The sequence below is a fragment of the Cyprinus carpio genome, chromosome B21 (assembly GCF_018340385.1).
Source record: "Cyprinus carpio isolate SPL01 chromosome B21, ASM1834038v1, whole genome shotgun sequence".
Lineage (NCBI taxonomy): Eukaryota > Metazoa > Chordata > Actinopteri > Cypriniformes > Cyprinidae > Cyprinus > Cyprinus carpio.
Window position 1 is genome coordinate 7,479,968 of NC_056617.1, and position 25,017 is coordinate 7,504,984.

Sequence of the window (25,017 nt, forward strand, 5' to 3'; positions counted from 1 at the left end):
GGGTGTTGCAATTGTAATTTCAGATGTATTTACTGATATGATTCACTACACAGAACAACAAACATTATTAAATACTGCCATGGAAACTGTTCATGTCTTTACAATCATATTTATCGACAGAAGGGGGGAAAATGTAGGAAAGAAAATAAACCAAAAAAACTAAATGTTGAACAAAATCCTGTATAATAATAAATTAAAAGCATACCACCGACAATAAATAGCATGACCCACTGTATAGCTTGACTTAAGGCATACTCTACTTCAGTGTAATAACAGAAAGTGAATTAGAGGTTACACAACAGAGTGTTTATCTTGAACCAAATAACCAAAGCAGAGACAGACATCTTCATTCATCATTACACAGATCAGTCGGTCTGTAAAGTAGCATGACAGCTTAGAGACGGCGGGCTTAAGAGAATTTGCCTTCAAATTCTCCATCTACTGTACATATCTATGGTAAGTCTACTGAACAGGCATTGTGTAGGTTAACTATTGCTATACTAAGGGCTATACCACTGAAACATGGCCATAAGAGAACATTTTCCCTTGTGGAATAAATTAATAACGGCATTGGCATTTGTGTAATGCTCATGCTGGTGTCGATGACACCACAACATACACAAAAATACTGAGTGAATGCACCTTTAAACGGCAGTGTAGTATGAAATATTTGTCTGCATATTACTATAATGAATGTATAAGCATTTGGGATATGGGCTTGGGGAGGTGTTGTGTTTTGTATCCATATGAGAAGCAGTAAAAAGAAAATATGTAACTGGCTAATGTCACCACACTGTTCTAAATGAGTTTTAAAATGATCCACAATATTCAAAACAAAAAGCTTGTCAATTCATACATCATGTTCAAAAGTTTGGGGTTGGTAAGATTTTTTAAAAGTCGTCTCTAATGCTCACCAAGACTGCATTTATACAGTAAAATACAGTAAAAATATGAATACTGTGAAATATTCATACAATTTAAAAGAGCTGTTTTGTATTTGAATATATATTTTAAAATGTCATTTATTCAAATGCTGCAAATGTTGAAAAAGGTGGAAGCTTGTTTCAACAACAGGATAAAAATAGTTAATAAAGGTAATTGTGACTTTTAATTACACAATTTAGACTTTTTCTCGCAACACTGAGTTTACGTCTCACAATTCTGAATTTTTTGAAAAGAAAAGTTAAAATTGCGAGGGGGAAAAAATTAATTCTCAATTGCAAGAAAAAAAATCTGAATTGCAATAAAACTGTTTGAATTGTGTGATAAAAATTATTATCGCAATTAACGTATTTATTTTTTTTTTCGTGGCAGAAAAAATGCTTCCATAGTTGTGCTGTTGAATTTTTCTGCGGAAACAATTTTGCTATTATTATTATTTTATTTATTTAACCTTGTTGGGGGTTAAAAGAAAATTATTTGAAACAGAAATCTTTTTACATTATAAATGTCTTTACCGCCAATTTAATGCATTCTTGCTGAAAAAATGAAACCATTGAAAAAAAATCCTACTGACCTCAAACTTTTGAACAGTAGTGTATAAAACTAAATATTACATTTCTATACTATTATATTGTAATCTCTCTTAATACATTCTCTTAAATTGCCAAATAAGATGAAAACTGGAGTCTTACTAGGTTATGTGCTTGGTGCAATGGCATATAATTACAGCTGGCAATGGCAACTGGGTGATGATGTACACGCAAGACAATAAGGTGCTCTTAAAGTTGCACAAAATAAACAACAGTTGCATGACAAAAAGAAGACACAAATACTATAGAGAACAGTGCGATCTTCAAATCAATGCAAGGACCTTCATACTATGAGTGTTCAATGCTGCTTATCAGAAGTGATAGTGATTTGGCCACTGACTGAAACAGCTGAGATGAATTTATAAAGACATTTTTAAAGAAAGGTATCCAGTTGAAGCAAAACAGCAAACGCAAAGCATCCTGTTCAAGAGTACTACACTTAATGTCTCACAAAATGGTATTGCACTTTAAAATTACTATAAAGACGAGAGCACTAAAGTGTAAAATTGATTCTGAATGCAGGTCATAGGAATTTTCATGCCTGTTTCATCTATAAAATAAAGGAACAATGCATTTTATGCATTTTGGCACAAACTAGATGAACTAAATTTATAGTATTTTTGTCCTGCTAATGACAGAGATTATGGGATATATATCTGGCAGCTTCTATTAAATCAACACAAGTGTCTTCCCTTCCTAATAAATCTCAACAATTCTCAAAACAAAGAGCTCTCAAAAATGAAATGCACTGAATCAGGAAAATGTACCGAATTATCTTGTTTGTCCTATGTAGAGGTACATCTTTAGACAACTAACATTTAAGTGATTACAATTTCCTTAGTCTGTTGGGTTTGTGTACAGCAACTCTGACCTAAACCTAATGATAAACACAAAAAATGTGTTAAAAAAAAGTCTCTTAGTAAACATCTTAACTATTCAATGTGATTTCCCTGACTTAATAACATCTGATGTCAGTTTCGTAGCAGATCAGTGTCTTCTTTATGGATATCTCAATTTAAGAGTATTCCCTTCATTAGTGTTTGCTACAATGCTACTCATAATATATTAATAATATTTAAGTTTGCAATAAAAATTATCTGAGAAACAAATTCCCCTGGTCACTATACACTCCCTTTCATTAGAAAACAAGCACACTTGTCCAAATAACATCAGAAAGCATCTAGAGCAGATATTCTAGAGCAATCAATCCCAGAAAAGGAAAAAAACTAAATGTTGATTTTGCTTTGATAAATCTATAAAACAGAAACTGGGTTATAAAATAAAAATAAAATCATTAGGGCTGCCAAAAGATATTACTCTTTAAGTATTTTTTTTTCTCAAGTAAGTAGGCTTATTATATAAGTTAAAAGCAACACATTTCTCATTTGGTGTAAAGGGGCCCTTTCTGATGGACCGTGAGGATATGAAGGATGAAAGGATGAAATGTTCCGTTTTGTTCCATTTTAAAAGATGTTTGAGCAGCTGTATTCTTCTAATGTTGCACCATGCATTTATATACACCTCAACACATCTTAAAGCTATACACACACCTAAGTCTAGCGCCCTCTGGTGATACAAAGACTCGCATCCTACCATAGGAGGAACCAATGACAGTTACATACTTGTGCATTTTCATTCATTACATTTCCCTATTTTATGTTCATTTTAATACACCCATTCTATTGTTTTTTTTTTTAAGTTCTTTAGTAGTTAATCTATACTGAGGGTGCTAACTGTGAGCTTAACCCACAAGGTTGGGACTGGGGGGGGTTCAAGGGAGGCTGGGGTTACTGAATTTGACAGGCTGTGGAGGAAGTAGCTTGGCAGCACATGCAGGTGGGGTTGACTGATTTTGGGGGGATGAGATCAAGGTCTTCATCATCTGGGATTTCATCCAATCGGTAGCCATCCTTCAGCAGCTGGATGTTCAAGTCTTGGTTTATTTGCTGTACCAAAGGAAAAAATGGTTAGTTATCAGAGAAGTTATGGATTTTTTTTTTTTTTTTTTTTTTTTTTTTTTAATTTTTAGGTGAACTGAACTTTTAAAATATATTACACAAAGCCACTTAGAAGCCACTTTAGAAAAGATGTGATTACTTAATAACTAACTAAAATAATCTATACAATAAAATGAAATATAAAATAAATAAAATAAAACAAATAAATAAATAAATAAAATATAAAAATAAAATAAGAATTTACTAAAATAAAATATATGTGATGACTTAATTAAACTAAACTATACAATAAAATGAAACATAAAGAAAATAAATCAATGTAAAATTAAATAAAATTAAATAAAAAATAAAATAAATAAATAGGCTTCTAGAAGAGATCAGATGTGTTAAAACATTAGCCACATTTAAATCTAGACTCAAAACTCATCTGTTCAGCTGTGCATTTATTGAATGAGCACTGTGCTATGTCCGCACTGATTGCACTGTATTTTATATAACCATTTCCTATTTTTAACTGTTTTAAATTCATTTTAAATACATTTTTTAATCATTTTAAATTCCTTCTTTTATTGTTGTGATTATTGTATATGATTATTTTATATCCTTTTATGTAAAGCACTATGAATTGACATTGTGTATGAAATGTGCTATATAAATAAACTTGCCTTGCCTTGCCATAATGAGATGGCAAAGGGTTCAAATAGTTAAGTGGCTTTATTTCAATGCATAAGTACCTGGTACTTTAGACATCTTACCTCGGCTGAGGAATATCCAGATGATGAATATCTGGACATATCAAAGTCATCATCACTAAAAGACAACAGAAAGCACACAGTCACAAACGGGCACCTTAATTTCAGACAAACTGCTACAGACCAATGAAATCAGCCCTTCTGCATCAGTTCAGAGAAGAAATGACTCACTTAAAGACATAAAATAAAGTCTACACACAGATCTATTGAGGTATTTCAGCCATATTTAATGTTGATTTCCCTCATTTATTTTTCAGCGTGGTTTCCGCCTATAATGTTTTAGTAATATTTACAAAAGAGACTTTGTTTAGTCATAGTAGAGCAAGAGAGAGAGATGCGAAGATGACATTTCAGCCAAATTAATTTATCAGGAAAAACCAACAGCGACAATCTGGAGCCTTCTGCTGATTGCTGCGGTAATTACAAGTTGTTTTAATGAAGCTATGCTCTCCAAGAATGAGTATGACAGGAACTAGTACAAGCACGTGATGGACAGAACGCCTGAGCATGTGACAGACAGTGGGTGTACGTACTAAATGTCAGGGAATGAGTGTTACATACAGCGACTCAGCAAGGCTGAAATGGAAAAAGACAACCAGAGAGACAATGAACGATGGGTGACCAAAAACATGACATAATAACAACTGCAGGCAGCTGAGGTCACAGAGATCCAGCAGACAGCTGGCAGCACAGAAAGCATTAAGTTAAGAGACCCATCTGTGTGAGACGCTGCACGCTGTGCCTGATCATCTGAACCGAACAGCAGCCACGCTATTGTGGCTGAACACATACTGTGACACATCTCATTACAGAAGCGTGTGGGCTACACAAATGATACCGATGATTTCAAGTGCTTTGGACTTCTGTCAACAAACATGTTTTTTTGCTTTTTTCCAACTCTCAGGGCAGGAAACTTAGAGACAAGGCAAATCCTGTCAATAAACAGCGTATCCTTGTGGTGCGGATGATACAGAAGAGCATATGCAGCATCCGGTGATATGGAGAGACACAGAGGAGACTGTTGACAAAGTAATTGTTGAATAAAGTCATTATTTTTGTTTTCTTTGCCTACAAAAAGTGTTTCCGTCGCTTCATATAACACAGATTGCATGTCTGATGGCAGATGGACTATTCTGATGACGACTTTCATACCTTTTCTGGACCTTGACACTGTTAATAACTTGGCAGTCTATGGGACAATCACAGGCCTCCCGGTTTTCATCCAAAATATCTTAAATTGTGTTCCGAAGATGAACTAAGCTTTTACGGGTTTGGAACAACATGGGGGTAAGAGATTAATGACATAATTTTCAATTTGGGGTGGAGTTTTTTAGAAATTAAAACATTTATTTAGCTGTTTTCAACACTGACAACAATCATTTAAAAAATCCTTAAGCAACAAATCAGCATACTAGAATGATTCTGAAAAATCATGTGACACTGAAGACTGGAGTAATGGCTGTTGAAAATTTAGCTTTGCATCACAGGAATAAAATACACTTTAAAATATATTGAAATAGAACGGGTCATTTAAACTGTAATAATATTTTATAATATTATGGTTTCTACTTCTTAAAAACAAAAATCATACTGACTTTTGAATGGTAGTGTAAATACTAAAGGTAAAAAAAAAGCCAGTTTAATTATTAGGATCAGAAAAAGGTTAGACAATGGTCATGTGAAAATAAATCATTACAAATTACGGTAATAATTTATGTAAATAATGTAAAAAATTACATTTTTGGTCTCAGAAACTTTTATGTAATATGTTTAGTTAAGGGGCAAAATAGCAAAAAAATGTAGAATATGTCTACTTGGAAGTGAAAGTGCTCCCTAAAGTTTAACACATGAGATAATATTATGAAAGATACTACAAAACAGAACCAGATAATGACACTTGCTTGTGCCTTTCTAGACAATTTTGTTAATATTTAATGGGGGTCTCTGCTGTGATGGATGAGAAAATCTCTGAAGTGACATTTTTTTTTTTTTTTTTGGAAGAGCAAATGTTGATTCATTTTGCCAAAGCTAAAGTGTCTCGCTCTGCCTTCAGGAAAGCACATTAATTTTAAATCTTTTATGCTTTGCCAGTTTCTCACGCCAGTCTGAAGGGCACCAGCTTTACTCTCTTTAAAATGAGCTGGTATTTTGATTAAATGTCAGGTGGAGATGGCTGGCATTACGTCTGCTAGGAAAATGGCACAAAGCTTTAATTAGAGGATTTATTTCCATTTCTCTGCATTTGATACAGTCTAATCCTTCCCTTGAAGTGAAGCATTCAGAAATATTCACAAAAGAATTCTAGAGCACTTCCCAGAGAATAATAGAATGACACTTTTAGTGTGAATACCTGTCAGTGTCCAGTGCTACAAGCGGCTTCTCATCTGGACTCTGGTCTAAGGATGAATAGCCTTTATTAGGGACAACCAACCTGTAATAAAGTAGAAAAATAGAAGAGACTATCAGACTAGTTCAATCAAACATTTACATCTATGCTTCAATGTGAATGTGAATGTAGGTAGATTAAAGAATAAAGTTATTACTTCACCTTGTTCTGGCCATAACGTTATTTTTCTTGGGCTGCTGATTGACTGGACTACCCACAGTTCCATTCTTCACCGAGCCCTTCCTCGCAAGCTCTCGCTGTTTCTCTACCGAAAGAACAAATTCAAAAACAAATCACATATTGTAAGTCTTCTATTGATAGAACGTTCAGCATTCAAAATGTAACCAACAGCGATGGTGCGCTTGTAATATTTGCATATGCAATTGTTATTGGTCTTCGTTCTCATATTCATTTGCATACTGAAGACGGAGTCTTCCTTGCATAAATTTCATAAACTGCAGTTCTTTTGAATCCAGATAAATACCATGGCAACACACAAAGTTTTATTATGAGTTGAGACTACAGTCTTATCAATATTCTCCATTCTGCGTGGTTCTCTGGCTGGAGAACTGTTTCTTCAGGCGTGAAGTCTGAGCTTGACTTCTGCGTGACTTACACACATTGATCTGCGTGTGTGTGGGAGATTTCTCTGCGGTGCTATAAGTAATAAGGCTGTCAAAGGGAGGACTGTAAAGTGAACTTTAATTAACAACAGCAACTGCTGTATTTCATGGTGCCCTAACTGAGCAACACTGAACAGAGAGTGATGTGAGATACAGATGCAGGATAGGAGAGAGAGACAGTGGAAGAGAGGGCTGAGCAATAAGCAAAGTTGTTTTTTTCCTGTTATTTGTGGGGAAATTGACTAATTTTCATTTATTTATATATATATATATATATATATATTTTTTTTTTTTTATGTTATAATTATTTAGTTCCTAAAAATTCAAGAAATTATTGGACTTTAATTCTAGACCCTCAAAGCTTAATTTTTGCTGTTTTTTTTTAAATAATATAGATGGCCAATTATAATTTTAATGTTATGTTTGCAGTGTTGTTATTTGTAACTAAGACAAAAATGATAAAAAAATGTTTTAAGTAATTGAAATGACACTGCAATCAAATAAAATATAAATATTTGATGAAAAACTAAAAAAAAATAAAAGACCAAAATAGTAGTTTTATATAACTGAAATTTAAATATCTGAAATAGTACTAACTTAAATAGTCCTAAAATTACTGTAATAACTGAAATAAAAATAAATTAAAGCTAAATGGAAATATATATATAAAAAAAACACTTACAATTAAAATAACAAAAAGCACATAACAACATTAATCAAAATTAAACATTAAAATTAAAAATATAAAATAAAAGATAATATTAATAAATACTACAATAGAATGGAAAATAAGACTACATGGTAACAGACTACCAATAACTATTTTAATGTTATGGTTAATAACTGATAAATGTATACATTTTGCATTATACCAAATCACACATTTTTAAATTATTCTGTTAATTATTAAATTATTACCAGCGACACAAAGTAAAGTAGATTGCTTCAAATGAAACTGAGGATTAAAAAAAGTTAATATTCAAAAAGATGGTCAAAAATAAGAATTACTGTTTAGATGCTTTTGAAACCTGACAAATTACATAAGGATGGGTTTTTTTTTTTTTTTCACAGAAATTATTAATTTCTTCGTATAAAAGGAAAGGCCAAAAAGGCTCCACAATTGTATTTAGAAAGCTGTAGATACTTTATCTGAGAGAAACATTCAGACTTGAAAACTCATTACACTCCTGCTTATCGAAAACCACAGTCATCCATTTCACACGGCCTCTGCTAATCGCTTCCTAGCTCTCGCTCCAAACCGTATGCTTCACAATCACAATATCAAGTGGGAAAATCAATACAGTCGTTTTTACACTCAAATGAACAAATTACACTGGTGACGATGTGGCATCAGTTCAAAGTGCCTCACCTATCTTCACTTGCAGCGGAGAGGGCTTGTAGTTGAGGGCGACTGACTCTGATTCTCTCGTTTCTGTTTCAGCCTCCAAAGTGGATGCTGCTGCAGGATCCTGGAGACAAAAACACAATCACACTTATCAGGTAGATACAACACTACATTCTCAAGTGCAGATGGTAGATATTAGTAATGTGAAAACTACATAATTCCAATATCAACTAGCTGACAAATGGATCTTGAGGAAGTTGTAGATTCAGTATGAATTCAGAGTGTAAATCTAGAAAACAAATCTAAAAACCGTGTAATGTAGAAAGCATCGCTCTGGTACAAAACTCCAACTATGCTCAGTGTGCTGATGAAAAAACAGACAGCGAAAATCAGATTGGTTGTAAATAATGGAATCTGATGAGACAGGCCATGTATCAAGGGTGTTGGGTTGGGTGAAATAGCACAATGTCAGCACCATGCTGTCACCGGAATGGGTCATTTTAATACATCTCTCTCAAAACGTCTCAGATTTGCTTTCACAGCTGTGCTCCAGCAACTTATTGATTCTGGGAGCAGAGATAGATGTAGGGACTGTGCAGTCGAAAACTCCCAATGTACTGTAAAGCTACTGGTTATCAGATTAATCCTGATTTTGCCTGAATTTATACAAGATTTTATTACTAAAAACACTGTGAAAATTATTTTTTTCTGATGGTTGACAGTATTTTCTGATTTATGCTAAAAATCTTTTTTTTTTTTTCGTAATTTTAAAAAGCTACAAGAATACTTTTTGTGTGAAAATAAAACAATACAAAGAATTTGTTAGGAAGTTGTTATGAATTTGTTGAAGTTTTGAGAATTTTTTTTGTTTACAAAGAACGTAATTAACGTAATCAGCATTGTTTACGTTCAGTAGACAGTGCGCACATGCTGAACATAAACAATGCTGATTATGCTGATTATGTTCTGGGGTATTCTCAAATGGCGGAAAATGGTATCTCGGCGAGAAGAATTTTTAAATACTTTTTCTTTGCGTAGCTTCTTGTAGCTTTGTAAATTAAGGTAGAACCCCTAATGTCACATGGACTATTGTACTGATGACCTTGCTACGTTTCTGTGCGTTGATCTTGATAGTATCCTTGCTGTCTATGGCGGGTCAGAGAGCTCTCAGAATTCATCAAAAATATCTTAATTTATGTTCCCAAGATGAACGAAGGTCTTATGGGTTTCTAACGACATGAGGGTGAGTAAATAATGACAGAATTTTCATTTTTTGGATGAAACTATCCATTTAAAACCTTTACGTATAATGCATTATAAAGGGTTATTGAAAAGGATATAATGCATTGTAATTATTCATAATATCTTGTCGTAAATAATTATAACCGGATTTAAAATGCATAGTCTAACAATGAATTGATAAGTGTTATACCCCTGGTTTCATAGACAAGGCTTAAAGCCCTATGCTGTGTATGCTCTTCTATGTCATCCGTGCCACAAGGATGCGCTGTCTCTATGTGTATTTAGCTTTGATTGGAAATAAAACAGCACATCCTTGTGGTGCGGATGACATAGAAGAGCATACACAGCATAGGGTGATATAGACAGACATAGAGGAGACCGTTGACAAAGGAATTATTGAATAAAGTCATTATTTTTGTTTTCTTCGCTTACAAAAAGTGTTCCCGTTGCTTCATATAATCCAGATTTCACGTCTGATGGCAGATGGAGTATTCTGACAACGACTTTCATACCTTTTATGGACCTTGACATGGTTATTTATTTGGCAGTCTATGGGACAGTCTCAAGCCTCCAGATTTTCATCCAAAATATCTTAAATTGTGTTCCGAAGACAAACGTTGCTTTTATGGGTTTGGAACCACATGGGGGTAAGTGATTAAAGACAAAATTTTCATTTTGGGGTGGAGTATCCCTTTAAGTCTAGTTCCAGACTAAAATGCATGTCTGGGATGTTTTAACTGAAAGAAACTTGCACTGACTGAATTTTAAATAGTTCATTGTTATCTATCAAGATGCACACCAGTAGTATTATTATCTAAGGCATGTTAATAAAAGCTACTTAAATGTCCTAATTGATCTATAGCCTAAACCTAGCTTAACCTAAATCTGTCTGCAAAACCGGGCCATTGTGTATTAACTGTGGTTACAGTTATTCATGAGATTGTAAAATACATTATTATAAGGTGCATTACAAGGCATAATTAATGCATCAAAACTTTTATAATGCATTATACATAAAGGCATAAAGTAAAGTGTTTCCAAAACATCTACTGACAAAATTTCTGAACAAAAATGTAGTGTTAAATTAAAAGTATGACAGTCCAGTAAAATATGTTTAGTAGTCAAAGGTCTCTTACAAGTCTTGATTCTTTATTCATTTCTTTTAGAAATATAAATGGCACTACAGTTGGACAGATGGATAGACAAATCTTACTGTCTTGTTGTACAATATAAAATTTACAACAAGCCTTCAATACTACTCAAAGTCCGAGCCAATACACACCCTCCTTTCTCCACAGCCTCTTTTCTGCACAGCTGCTTGGTGGAGAGTTGGATGAAAGGAGGGAGATTCTAGCTGTCATAGTAACCGGCCAGTACTTCCTGCATAGTTGGCTCACATGACACCAGGCATGTTTTGTTGCTCCAGCCTTAAATATGTAGGGTCGGAGTGCTCTGTGACATCACTCGGGATGGGGAGAGGCAGAACAGAGGGAGCTTGTTGGAAGAATGTTGACAGCACACCCAAGCTGCCTCTGCCAACAGAGCGCCTATTATGACCTAAAAAGCCTGCCTTTATTGGATGTGGTCCATGTGGCCATCTGAGAGTCTTTGGGCTGTCATCATGAGCCCCTAGAGCCATGCGATTATAGCAATGCTATGTTTTTGGTGAAGTTCATGACACATCAGATGACTAACTGAAACGTCAAACCACAGACAACAAACAATCTGGTCAGTAGATAGAATGGTGTGAATTGTGAAACACAAGGGTTTTCAAACGTTCTGATGCCACAGACACCTAAACATGATGATACCTTAATCTAAAAATATAAAGGCCACTATATAATTTAATGTATAAACATAATTAATTAAATATTATTAAGTGTAAAAGTCAAAAATCCAGTATCTAAAAATATTTGAATATTTACATTTGAGTTTTATTAATCCCTACAGTATAAATTCTGTATATCTTGTGTTCTTTTAAACTACAATAATGGGGAAGACTGCTGACTTGGCATTGGTCCAGAAGACAATCATTGACACGCTCCACAAAGAGGGTAAGTCACAAAAGGTCATTACTTAAAGCCTGGCTGTTCACAGGGTGCTGTATCAAAGCATATTAAATTCAAAGTTGACTGGAAGCAAGAAATTAGGTAGGTAGCCTTCTATTCAGATAAAAGTAAAAAGTAGTTTTGCATTTCATTTGGAAATCAAGGTCTGGCATCTGGAGGAAGACTGGAGAGGCACAGAATCCAAGCTGCTTCAAGTCCAGTGTGAAGTTTCCAAAGTCAGTGATGATTTGGGGTGCCGTGTTGTCTGCTGGTGTTGGTCCATTATGTTTTATCAAGTCCAAAGTCAATGCAGCCATCTACCAGGAGATTTTGGAGCACTTTATGCTTCCATCTGCTGATAAGCTTTATGGAGATGCTGATTTCCTTTTCCAGCAGGACTTTCCCATCTGTCCACAGTGCATAAACCAATTTTTAAGTTGTTTGCTGACCATGATATGACTGTGCTTGATTGGCCAGCCAACATGCCTGACCTAAACCCCATATGCAATCTATGGTATATTTCCAAGAGAAAGATGAGAAAGAGTTGACCTAACAAAACAGATGAGCTGAAGGCTCAATAGTGCCTCAGCAGTGTCACAGGCTGATCGCTTCCATGCCATACCTCACTGATGCTGGAGTTTGTGCTAAAGGAGCCCCGGCAAAGTATTGAGTGCATAAATGAATATACTTTAAAGAACTTGAACTTTTCTGTTTTGCAAATTTCTGTTTTTTTTTGTTTTGTTTTGTTTTTTATCTTAGGAAATATTCTAATATTTTGAGATAAGTTACAAAAAAAAAAACTGTCATGATATTCAAATTTTTTAAATGCACCTATACATACATACATACATACATACATACATACATACACATATATGTTTTATTTTTCCCAAATATCTCTGTATATATAGTACACACACACACTATATTACATATATATATACACATACATACATATATATATATATATATATGTTTTTATTTTTTTCCCAAATATATATATATATCTATATACTTATATATATTTTTCCCAAATATCTCTGTATATATAGTAGTCTATATTACTTAAATTATTTTATTATATTATTTTAATATATATATATATATATTTGGGAAAAAATAAAACAAGGACAAAAAAATATAGCACACAAAATACTCAAATCAAAATTAAAACTAACAATATAAATGAAAGCAAATTAAAATTACTATAAGACCATAATATATCATACCATAATATATAAATAATACTAAAATAACATTGATATACCTAGATTTACATTTTTTTACACCAATTTCAGAACTCAGAAGCACCTATTAGCAATATCAAATATCAGTATCAACATTTAATTTAAAATCTCTGACATAAACAAAACAAACATGCTTAGCTCATGTTAGTGGTGACTAAAAGATGCTTAAACCATTGGAGGGGTCACTAGATGTAAAAAAAAAAAAAAAAAAACACCCGTATCATAAAGACATACACTTGTGGAACAAACATGAAGTAGACTTGTTATTGAAGGAAACCTCTTTGCCCACTGATTCAGTCGTGGCATAGTGTCAGCTGTAGGCCTGGCAGGGCTCTCACAAACCCTTTAAACTCAGGACCAGCTAAAGAGACCAGCAGGGGATTGTGGGTAATAGCCCAGCAGGATACCATCAAGCTCCTGAAGCGTCTAATCATATGCTGGGCATAAAGTACATTGTGATTCATCTTTATCTCCAGCTGTTGCTCGTCCACAATGTAATTTTCATTTTTTCGAGCTTCAGCATACACCTTCAAAGCAAGGTAATGCTTCACGTTAACATAAATGTAAAAATGCTATCCGTCTTTGTGGTCTACAAAGGACTCTGTTGAGTAAGCCGATGTTATTGTGTTTTCCAGACAGCCTTTGTTGGACTACACAGGCTACACAAATCTCAGAGCAACACCACAAAGAACAACATCAAAGTCATGCATATTCCACCAGCTACACGTACAACTGCCCATAAAATTTATGCAAGCTCTACTGGAGAAAACCAAGCCTCAGAGCATACAGAACCCAATCTGATGCAACCCTAATCTCTGGTCGCATTGTTTAAAGCTGATCTACAAGATTAAGGTGATCAGAAATCTGTAACTGAAACACATAAGCAAGTCTGCATTGATCTAGAGCAGTGCACGTCTCACACATCCACAGAAACACATCAAAAACAAGATTACCATGATGACTCCATTGACACATTGTACACCTGTAGGTCTCGTGTAAAATCTCTCACAAGGACTAATGTTCATCCTCAAGAATGTCAATGAGAAGGTCAACTTTTAACAACAGGAAAGATTATAGATTAAATATAGATTAATAGCATTGTGTGGCACCTAATGATCTGAACTCCAGGATCTTTATGCCCCTTCTGATCACATGTCATGTCAATATGGCATTTTGGTGATGCTGGTTGATGAAGGAGATGAAGATGAGCGAATGCTGACACAGCTGAGGTGATGAAAAGGATTGGTGGGATTATATGACAAGATGTACTCTGGACCAATCACAGCAAAGCATGATCCATAAGATGACTACCATATATATATAGATAGATAGATAGATAGATAGATAGATAGATAGATAGATAGATAGATAGATAGATAGATAGATAGATAGATAGATAAAAAAAAGTGAAAAGTGAAAGTCGTGACATCCAATTCTCTAACCATTAGGCCACAGCTGCCGCTATATATAGTTATTATTAACAAATATATTCTATAGCCCTATATTATTATTTATTTATATGAAATAAAAGGGATGGGATGGGTTCTGGTTAGGGTTTGTGTCAGGACAATGTTTGTTCGACAAGAATGACGTTCTAGAACCAACAAAAGATGCTGATCCTGGAAAATCGCCTACTTGGCAAAATTACAGTCACCGCAAACCGACAAGCACTGTGGCTAACTGTTATTGCAGCCCTCCTTTTATCCACATGGCATTCTGAAATTAACTGGTCGTTTTTTCTTATTTATGTGACCTAATAGACTGTCATCTTCATCTATGTATGGTGCAACAAATCAGAAAGCCAATAACAAGTAAATTCATAAAAGGAAGGAGCATTCTTCTCTCAGAAACAGGAGACATATTGCAGTGGGTGTGTGTCCTTTTCTGCCCACAGAAGAATGAATTACCATGAGAAAGCACAGTTTGTTGTATAGGGTAACAGCTGGGTCTTTGGCACTTTGGGAATAGTGGGGCGCCAATGAAAAAGGAATGACATTATCAAGCCGGGCCATATCTCACCAGTCCAGCATATTCTAAAGTGCACACTTCACTCCAGCCAGACAATGCAGTCCTACTAACTGAATGAAAACATACTTACTTCACTGGAAATCAATGTGTTTACATAAGCTCTGAAACAAATAAGACATTCAGGAAATTCAAGACGTATGTGTCTGCTACTACTGTCTGACTGGGCTGACGAGTTCAAATCTACTCAAGTCAAGTACTTTACGGCTTGTATTGTTTGTAATAACCGTCCCTGTGCTTTCATACAAGTTAAATTCTACAGTATGGTGTTATTTTAAGATTTTACTTTTTATTTTACTTTTAATTGTATTTAATGTACAAATTCTAATTCAATGTAAGCTTAAAACAATCAAAACATTTAGAGACTGGTCTGTGTCATTATAACGTATCATTGCGTGGTCCTGATATTACCACAAAAAAACATTTGAGTTCAGTTAATTTGTAACATTTTTGCTATTTGGTTTTGTTAAGTAACAATTCCACACAATCACTCAATTGAGTTTAGTAAGAGCTCAATCATTTGGTTCTCGGCGATTCATTTGAACAACAACCTAACCGTCGTTTACGCTCCGATTCAAAGGGAGTCAGACTGATTCAAACTCAATGAACAGCGCAGACCGATTCACTGAAAAGCTCCGATTCAAAAGAACGAAATGTTCACGAATCGGACAGATAATAACAAACAGCCATTTCTCTCGGTCAAAAAATAATATCATCATGTGTATATAACTTGTGTTGTGAGAGATTTTATTTGGACTTATTAAGGCAGGTTTACCAACATATGAAAGCGACTGAGTACATGTCAGTACCATAGCAACTGGCATAGTATCAGCATAGATATGTCGGTTTTGTCTAAATAACCCCACCGATCCTTTAGATGTTATCTGGTAACGAGCCTGTCGTCTGTGGGTCAGGTTCAGTTAGGTAATACAGAATTACTGTCTTCTCACACAGTGTCATTTCCCACGACCTGTAAAGGTACACGGTGTTATTCTCTGTGTAGTGAGAGTGAGTGATACTCACCAGCAGCTTGATCTCCGGATTTACCGGAGGCACTTGAAATCTGTCAATTTCTTCCATCATTTTGATAAAACGTCAGTCTTGTGAAGTAAAGCACAAGTGCTCAAGCTGATATCCTAATTGAAAATCGCATTTATTCACTGTCTGGGACGGTTAAAAGATGCCGAGCTCTTCAGCATCATCTCTAGTTGTTTTCCGCTATCTGGCTATGACGAGTCAGGGGTGACTCAACAGCGACATCTGACTTCCGGCTCCGGAACCCTCCCACAATGACGTGGAGATTAATAATTAATACGATTTAAAGTTCGATTAGCTCTGCAGGCAAAACAACAGAATCCCCAGGTACTGAAAGATGAGGTAGATTTGCAGATCAAAAGCAACTTTGGATTATTGGCAAATTAAATATGATAGTCGTGCAGATACTGTTATCATAATAATTTAATACTTCTACAAGTGCTAAAATATAACTTTTATAGTTTATTATTGTTTTTATGAATGATTTGTTTGTTGTGTTGAATGTTGTGGTTTTGTTTTATATTTGTAAATCAAGTAGAAATGGCAAGTGGCAACATTGTTGTTGTTCTTGTTTGTCTTACATACACTTTTTGTATGTGTCACCTTTTACGGAACTTTGAAAAACAAGCGTCAATGAAAAACCAAAAACGTGTCGCTGTCACCATCTTGTGGTGTTTTGGGCAGGATTTACCCACACGTTGCACACGCCTTTGCAAGACTTTTACTTTGAAACAACATCATCCACAAAAATCCAGTCAAGTCTCTCCAGCGGTCTGCAGCAAACCCATAGACTGAATAAAAAGAGCAAACCTTGATTTTGTTGATGCCAAAGATGTGAAGTTAGCATTATTTATATTGTGGAAAACATTATAGTCCAAAAACTAGATGTTTTATTTTTAAAACCTTTTACTATGAAATTTCCTTATAATTTTGACTTTAAAATTGATTGGTTTGAACAGATTACATTTTTAAAATATAAAATTAATTTAATTATTTACGGTTACCTCTTCACGGTTTTTAGGCTTCTTGGTTTTCACATGGTTAAGGCTAGAAAACTACTGGGCATGCGCACATCAATATAGCGTAATTTTTCTCACACTGTACAACAATTGTCACAATTTTTGCATTATTGTAAGGGGTAGGTTTAGGGTTTGGGTAGGTGTAGACGTTAATAAAACACAATCTACTAGGTAGAAAATTCAATTTATTGTGTGCTTCCGGTTTTTGCCACATGCTGCTGACTGTAGCCTATTTGTGGGCTCACCAGCGTCGGTTTATGAACAGACACTGAAACAAAATAATAGATAGCATTTCCACAACTTGTTTATGGTTTCTGGTCGAACAAAGATCGTCGCTGGAATGTCGTTAAACAGAGATTCTACGCGTTTGTATTCTTGACAACGACTGCAGCTTGTGCCTTTGTTAGGCTTGGTTTCTAGGGACAACGTTGCTATAGACAGCGTACTACATAACAGCGTACTACATAACAAGGTCAGGCGATTTCCTCCAATCACGATCACGCACTTTCAACGAAACCTTTTGAATCAGCCAATCAGATGAAAGACGATTACCCACCGGAAGAAAGGGGCTTCGAGACTTTGGGATGACAAGAAAGCTGAAGTAGTTCGCAACTATTTTAATATACATTTTACCCGTATCGACGTTTGAATGTTTGTAATTTCGCATGGTAAGATGGTTTGCAAATAAATCAGATTCGCGTTATGATTTAACGACTTTGTGTTGTAGACATCTTCAAACTGATCTTCTTGACATCTTCTACTGATTATGAACAATTTTCCTGCTCTATTTGCAGCTTCTCTGTCTTAATTGTGATTTCTGTTTCGCTGTCTTTGTGTTTATGTGCCGTAAAAGCTAGTTTCTGCTTCCGTAGGAGGTTAATTGCCTATTAGCTTGCAGCTCAGTGTCCTATTTGGCTTTCATTCACTTCTAAGTCAATTTGTGATGTAATGTTGGTATATGGTTATGAACATACAGGTTCTTGCATATAGAGAATTTAATGTCATCTTTACAGTAAGCCAGATGTCAGTCATGATTGTAAGAGGGTCTGTTGTGGTGGTCTCGGTATACATCTGAAACATGACCTGAAGATGTATGACCAGTAAAATGATCCTTCAGACATGTGTTTCCTGATCCATAAACAAAGACTGCTACTTTACTTGTGTGGTTATGACTGGATGAATTTTAATTTAAAATACAAAAAAAAAATTAAAGAAGTGATATAAAAAATGTATGTGTGTGCACATATATATGTTTTTATACCTTTTTATTTATATATCATGCTTTTGTTTTTTATTTGTAAGATCATCAGACAATATTACATGCCACCTACTAATTAATATCAGTGATGTAGATCGTGTATATTAATTATGATTACAGGATTGTATGTTTCATACTTAAGTTCTAGCAGTCGTACAATCTGGATGTTTTGAAACAATTGATTTATGTAGGCCTGTTTATTGATATTTATCTTTTTTTTTGCAGAGAAAATCAACGAGAACAAGCTCTTCTTCCCCACCTCTGCACGTGCATGTGAACGAGACTACGCCTGTGCACGTGCATGTGAAAAAGAGCACAAAATGCAGCCCTACCAAGACAGCCCAGGTATAACATAAGCTTGTAGTCTGTGCATAGACAAGCATCCTCAAAATACTCTTAAATATATAATTATAATGATTATTACACAAGAATAAAGAAATGTCTATAGAGGTGTGGAGCTTCAGTTCTTTTAATGCTGCTGAGAAATACTGTAGAGTTCCTTAAAACCCATCACTCATCATGTGTGTCTTTTATTTTCCAGGTTAAATCAAAAAGTAGCTTGCATCCTACTGCTAAGGTGAAGACGAGGGTCCCATGGATCCCACCTGGCAAGGTCTCAACACGAGAGACCTCATTAAAGTGGGAGGTCAGTTAAATATTAAAGATACATTCCCATTTGTGCTCGTGCACAATTTGTGTAAAATATTCCACACTATGCAGAAAAGAAACTTTTTTTTGTTGTTTTAGATGTTTTGATATTTCTGTATATTTTAGGGGCCATCTCATCGTCTGGAGATAACACCACCACAGGAACCAGAATGTTCCCAGTCTCCTCTCCGAATAGAAGATCTCTCCACGGATGAAGAAGAGGCACTGCATGGACGCATCAATCAGTACGAGAGGAAGATCGACAGCCTTATGACAGAGGTCAGCTCTCTGAAAAATGAGGTGAGAAATAAGAGGTTGGAGAAATGGAGACAATTTTATTGTCATTCTTTTCTTTCAGCGAAATGATATCCCAGAAAATATTCATTCACTAATTAGAAACAAACTGTTTCTATTTAAACACATTTATACACTATTTCGGGTCTTTAAGATTTAAATTATTATTATTTTTTTTGTGATTATGATTTTGAGAGAAGTCTCTAATAACAGTCAAGGCTGAATTTATTTGTTAAAAAAATACAGTAAAAACAGTAATATTGTGAAATGGTATTACAATAACTTAAATAAATATTTGAATATAGTAATAAATGTAATTTATTCCTGTCATGTCAAAGCTGAATTTTCTCCAGTCTTCAGTGTCACATGATACTTCAGAAATCATTCTAATATGAATCTATTATTTATTATTATCATCAATGTTGAAACCAGTTGTACTGCTTAATATTTTTCTGGAAACCATTACTGTCATTTTTGATTAATTTAATGCATCCTTACTGAATAACTTTGTTTGTTTCTTAAATAAATACATTTTAAAATGTATAATAAATTATAATAATAGAATTATTTTGCACACACACATATATAGTGAATAGAGTAGTGTGATATAATACAGTTAATGTGGTACACATGTATAAACAAAATAATAATATAAATTTTATTTAAAATAAATAAAAGTGTGTAATGTTTGTGTTTTACAGGTAGAGCTTCGTAAGAAGGAGCAGCTGCTAGAGCGTCAGTCGGAGAGATTGAGCGCAACACAGCGCGTCATCGCTGAGCAGGAGGAGGAGCTTGCAGAGGTCGCCCGGGAGCTGGAGGCCACAGAGCAGGAGAACTCCCGCCTACGGGAGTCCATGGAAAAAATGCTTGAGGGGAATGATTTTGGGAGGTATGATGAAATTGTTGACATTTTAATATTTTGCACAAATTTGTCAAATTCAACCATTTCTTCTTGTCTAGATCAGAGAGAGACAGTTTGCAGCCAGACAAAGATGTTCTCCTCAGGAAACTGCTGGAAGCAGAGATGGACAGCAGTGCAGCCGCCAAGCAGGTGTCGGCCCTTCGTGAAATGGTCAGCCATATGTCCAGGAGTCCGAGTGTGAGCAAAATACACCTTTCAAAACATTTCTGATTTTTTTTTGTGAAAATTTGAAACTAGAATATCTTGAAAAAGAGCCAGAAACAAAATTTTCATACCTTTGTCCAGGAGAAAAAGATGGCAGGATCAGATTCAACCCTCTTGACCCGACAGAAAGAGCTCTTGCTGCAGAAGCTGGAGACTTTTGAGAGCACTAACAGAGCCCTCAGACATCTTCTGAGAGAACAGCATAGTCGAGAAGTACTGCTCTGCACAAATTCAAACAATATTATTTAACTACATTTTATTGTACTTAAAACAGTTATGAACTTTTCTATACTACTTTGTGTTAATACAGATGGAATCACTAAGACTCTTAGAGCAGAAAGACGTGCTTCTGAAAAAACTTTCTGATGTGGAAGCAGAAAATTCGGTCTGTGTTATGTTTGCGTAAAACGTTGCACTGTGAACAGGTTTTTTTTATTTTTTTATTTTTTATATATATATAACAATGAACTTCTTTCTGTATTCCAGCGTATTCTTGTAAAGCTTCAGGACAAAGACAGAGAGATTAACCAGCTCACTTCCTTGTTAGAAAGTGAAAAGGTAAATGTATTTTTAAGCAGGTTTTTTAGACACAACAATGACAATTATTGTTGAACCTTTATCAATTCCCATCTTAACAGGACAGTGCAAAGACCACCACTGAACTGTCCAAAGTCTTGGAGTCCACTAGAGCACATCTGCAGGGTCAGCTACGCAATAAAGAGGCAGAAAATAACCGTCTCAATGTTCAGATCAGGGTAATGCATACAGCATTGGCTAACAACTTAATGGCATGTGCCACTGTCATTTTATAGTGTTTATTCTACAAGACATGTCTAGTTGATAGCATGTATGAAAGTGTGTTGATTTGGTTCAGAATCTAGAGCGATCCATCAGCCAGCAGCAGGGGGAGGTAGAACACCTGCAGAATCAGTTGTGTGACCTCAGGCAGCAGGTGGAGGCTGATAAGGAGGCCCTGAAAAAAGCCACGCGTGCACAGAAACAGCGGGCACAGCGCAGTGAAGACACTGTGGGACAGCTCAGTGCCCAGCTCTTGGAGATAGTGAGTTGAATGAGCTTTATGTGTACTGCTTACACAGGTTCTTAAAATAACAGTTTGCTACAATAAATCTTTCAAGCAGTACTATGCTGTTGGAAAAAAAGCACACTAATTTGCATCTCATATCAATTCTGCTTAATTCATGACTCTGGAAACACATGACTCTGGAACAAAACCTGAAGATATCATGGGTTACACAAATTGCATTTACTATCAAATTACTATCAAATAAATGCAGCCTTTGTGAGCAAAAAAATTCACAGACCCCGAACTTTTATATGTTAGTGTAGATTCTGTACCATTTTTCTATGCCAGTATATGATATAAAAAGATCAAATTATCTTTACAGGAAGCACAGTTGGCAGATGCTGTCTCAGCCGCAGAGAATTGGAGCAGTCGCCATGCGAAAGAGATGAAGGAAAAAGGACAGCTAGAGATGGAGATCACATTGCTGAATAGGTCAGCTGTGATTTGTGTCCTTTGTATTATAAATCATAATTCTGAATAAATGCAAACCTAGAGAGCCTCCCAGAAAGCCATGCAAACCATTCTTGTGTGTTCTTTTAGTCGTATTACAGACCTTACGGAACAGTTGCATGGGCAGGAAGAGAAAGTCCGAACAGAGAGAGACGGCATTTTAAATCGCCTTCATGAGCTCAATACAGAGAGCACTACTATGCGTCTGGAGAACCAGAGCCTTAAGGTTTGTCCCTTTGCAGTTGTACTGTCCAAGTCACCAATTTGTTGCTTTTTTACAATTGAGAACCAGTCGCATTTTATCCATAATCCCTCCTTATGCCTTTATAATAACTATGATAAATGAATTCAAATGAAAGCTGAATTGTTGTGCCTGTGCAGGCCACTTTGTCTGCCTTGGAAGAGAAGCTGACATTGTCCCAGTCTGAGGTCCAGCAGGTCAAAGTTTCAGTGAAACAGTATGAGAGCTTGGTGGACAGCTATAAAGCCCAGGTGTGATCATAATACTCCAACGTACTCATTAATCACAATTATGAATTCCATATAATACTCTTCTAAACCAAAGTTTAGAATTATGTTTTTGAAAGAAGTCTCTTATGCTCACCAAGTTTGCATTTATTTTGATTAAAAATACAGTAATATGGTGAACATTTTGGGGACTTTTTCGTTTCTCATCAACGTAGGTTCAGAAGACCCGTTCCGAAGCAGATGAGTACTCTGCACGTCTGCAGGTTGCTGAAAGTGAAGCCCAGGCTGTAAGAGACGAGCTAGACCAGGAGATCCAGAAGGTCAGGAAGCAGCTTCAAGGTCGTTTGGCAGAGCTGGAGCCACTTCCTGAGGCTCTGAGGCATGCTGAACTCCAGTTGCAGGAAGCTCATGAGAAAGAGCGCTTGCAAGAGAGAAGAAACACAGAGCTTGGCACCTCCCTCACAGAGCTACGCATCAAGGTTTGTTTATTAAGTATAAGTTGGTTTGGTTTGCAATTGATGTTAAAAACACAGCCAGTTGTTTCATGAAGAAAAACTGGTTGAACACAAATGCCTTTGCAGAAAAAGCAGCAAACTCTTCATAGTGTTAACAACACTACTGTGAACATGTGACTGCCAACATTTACCATATCAATGGCTATTCAAAATTCAGCAACTTGGCAGGGCTGTTGTGTCTTATTTCATATGCAAATAGGTTAGCCGTTCCTAACTAAGGTTAAAATTTACATATAGAAGCATCAAAGATACATTAGCAAGAAGAGGTCAGTGTTAAATAACAGTGTGGAAAATCTAAATGATGAAAATTCTGTTGCAAGAAACTTTTACTATGAACATCAGTGGGGTAAAATAAGATTTTAATAAAGGGTATAATATGGCCAATTTGAGTTAATTGGGGATCTTTATTGTATTTTCCATTTAAAACAACAGTAAACATAAACTGTAAAAGGCCGTTTTATTTTTACTGATCTCCAGTAGTACATGGATTGTGTTTTTTCATAATAGAATTTTATTTGTTTTGGTTTGTGTTTAGGCGGAGCAACAGGGAAGTCTGGCAGAAATGTTGAGACACAAGAACATGATGCTGCAAGAAGAAAACAAGCAGCTTCAGCACAAAGTAGAGGGCCTTGAACGGTCTGTCACTTTGTCCTTTTATAACTCACAAATTTTCTGTTATTCATTCGAATGTGTTTCATGTTTTATAGTGATAGTTCAACCAAAAATGAAAATTTTGTCAGCATCATGTCGTTCCAAAACTGTATGAAAAAGATATCTTAAGAAATGTATTTCTTGTTCATGGGCTCAAATGCTGTTTGGTTCCTAACATTCTTTAAACAGGATTTCTGCAGGTCTTAAAAACATCTTAAATCAGAACAGAATTCAAAAAGTCATGGCATTAACAAAAAATTGCATGCATTGCTTAAAATAATCATACATGTTTGGAATGACATGAGGTTCAGTAAATGAGCGTTTTTATTTTTGGGTTTCATTTTATCTTCTGTTGTCAACAGAAAGCTAGAGGAGGCTAACTCCCAAAATCGAGACCTCATCCAGGTAATTTCAAAACGTGAAGAAACGATTCATAGCAACCAGGTGCGTCTGGAAGAAAAGTCTCGAGAGTGCAGTATTCTGACTCGACAGCTGGAGGAGGCCCTGGACGATGCTCGTCGGCAGGTCTGTACCACTACATCTTTAGAAACACATGGGTTTAATCATTTGCATTGCTTGTTTTTTATTGAAGATACCCTGTTGATTAACAGGTTACCCAGACCAGGGAGCGAGCAGCCTCTAAAGAGCGTGTTACACAGTCCAAAATTGTTGACCTAGAAACTCAACTAAGCAGAACAACAACTGAGCTCAACCAGTTACGCCGAGCCAAAGAGGAGGTCAGTGAAATTTCTCCATATGTGAATTTCTGTTAGATATTTTTGTAAAAAAAAATTGTCAAACCGCCCTTAACTGTCTTACAGGCTGAGCGGAGGTACGAGAGCCGTTTACAAGATGTCAAGGACAGATTAGAGCAGTCAGACAGCACAAACCGCAGCCTCCAGAACTATGTCCAGTTCCTCAAATCTTCTTATGTCAATGTGTTTGGAGATCCTGCTCTCACTGGATCCTCGTTCCGCACACCTTCACCAATCTGAAAACTCTTTCATGTGTCTTTTTAGACTTCCTTTACATGGACTGGCATGTAAATTGTCACTACTGATGACCTTTTGACTTTGCTGTGCTTTGTACTTTACTCTTGAAGGATTATTTATTTAACATGGTCATTGTACATGCTATTGTTGAGTACCAAGAAAGATTTCATTTTAGTATTACATATCCATCCTGGAATGAGAGTTCTGGTCTTGGAGACAAATTCTTGTCATTTTGCCCTGTCTCATGGTGGCCGTTATGCAATAAAGAGAGTTCAAGATATTATTATCTTCTTGCAAAAACTTTCTTCTTTGATTTACA

General features: G+C 35.5%; 2 protein-coding genes across 2 annotated transcripts; one reads left to right on the forward strand and one right to left on the reverse strand.

The window, feature by feature from the left end:
• Positions 1-5: 5 nt before the first annotated feature.
• On the reverse strand, positions 6-16,422 carry fam219aa (family with sequence similarity 219 member Aa). The gene is made up of 6 exons (XM_042747771.1): positions 16,182-16,422; positions 8,621-8,720; positions 6,791-6,893; positions 6,593-6,673; positions 4,246-4,300; positions 6-3,478 (listed from the first exon to the last, which is right to left on the reverse strand). Exons 1-6 carry the CDS (start codon positions 16,239-16,241, stop codon positions 3,320-3,322), a joined length of 558 nt encoding a protein of 185 aa, XP_042603705.1. The 5' UTR covers positions 16,242-16,422; the 3' UTR covers positions 6-3,319.
• A 998-nt stretch (positions 16,423-17,420) lies between these two features.
• odf2a (outer dense fiber of sperm tails 2a) lies at positions 17,421-24,979 on the forward strand. The gene is made up of 19 exons (XM_042748063.1): positions 17,421-17,880; positions 18,696-18,815; positions 19,012-19,116; positions 19,245-19,418; positions 20,114-20,301; positions 20,373-20,511; positions 20,620-20,751; positions 20,849-20,923; positions 21,025-21,096; positions 21,177-21,293; positions 21,413-21,598; positions 21,945-22,054; positions 22,163-22,298; positions 22,454-22,564; positions 22,756-23,019; positions 23,591-23,691; positions 24,069-24,231; positions 24,318-24,443; positions 24,528-24,979. Exons 1-19 carry the CDS (start codon positions 17,878-17,880, stop codon positions 24,699-24,701), a joined length of 2,496 nt encoding a protein of 831 aa, XP_042603997.1. The 5' UTR covers positions 17,421-17,877; the 3' UTR covers positions 24,702-24,979.
• Positions 24,980-25,017: the final 38 nt, after the last annotated feature.

Bases quoted from the DNA above. Each gene is read 5' to 3' on its own strand.
- fam219aa (XM_042747771.1), bottom strand. From the start codon at position 16,241: ATGATGGAAGAAATTGACAGATTTCAAGTGCCTCCGGTAAATCCGGAG. The intron at 8,721-16,181 runs GTGAGTATCACT...TTTTGTCTCCAG, and splicing joins ATCCGGAGATCAAGCTGCTG to GATCCTGCAGCAGCATCCAC. The intron at 4,301-6,592 runs GTATTCACACTA...GTTGTCTTTTAG, and splicing joins GTAGCACTGGACACTGACAG to TGATGATGACTTTGATATGT.
- odf2a (XM_042748063.1), top strand. The intron at 22,565-22,755 runs GTGTGATCATAA...TCATCAACGTAG, and splicing joins TGGACAGCTATAAAGCCCAG to GTTCAGAAGACCCGTTCCGA. The intron at 23,692-24,068 runs GTCTGTCACTTT...TGTTGTCAACAG, and splicing joins AAAGTAGAGGGCCTTGAACG to AAAGCTAGAGGAGGCTAACT.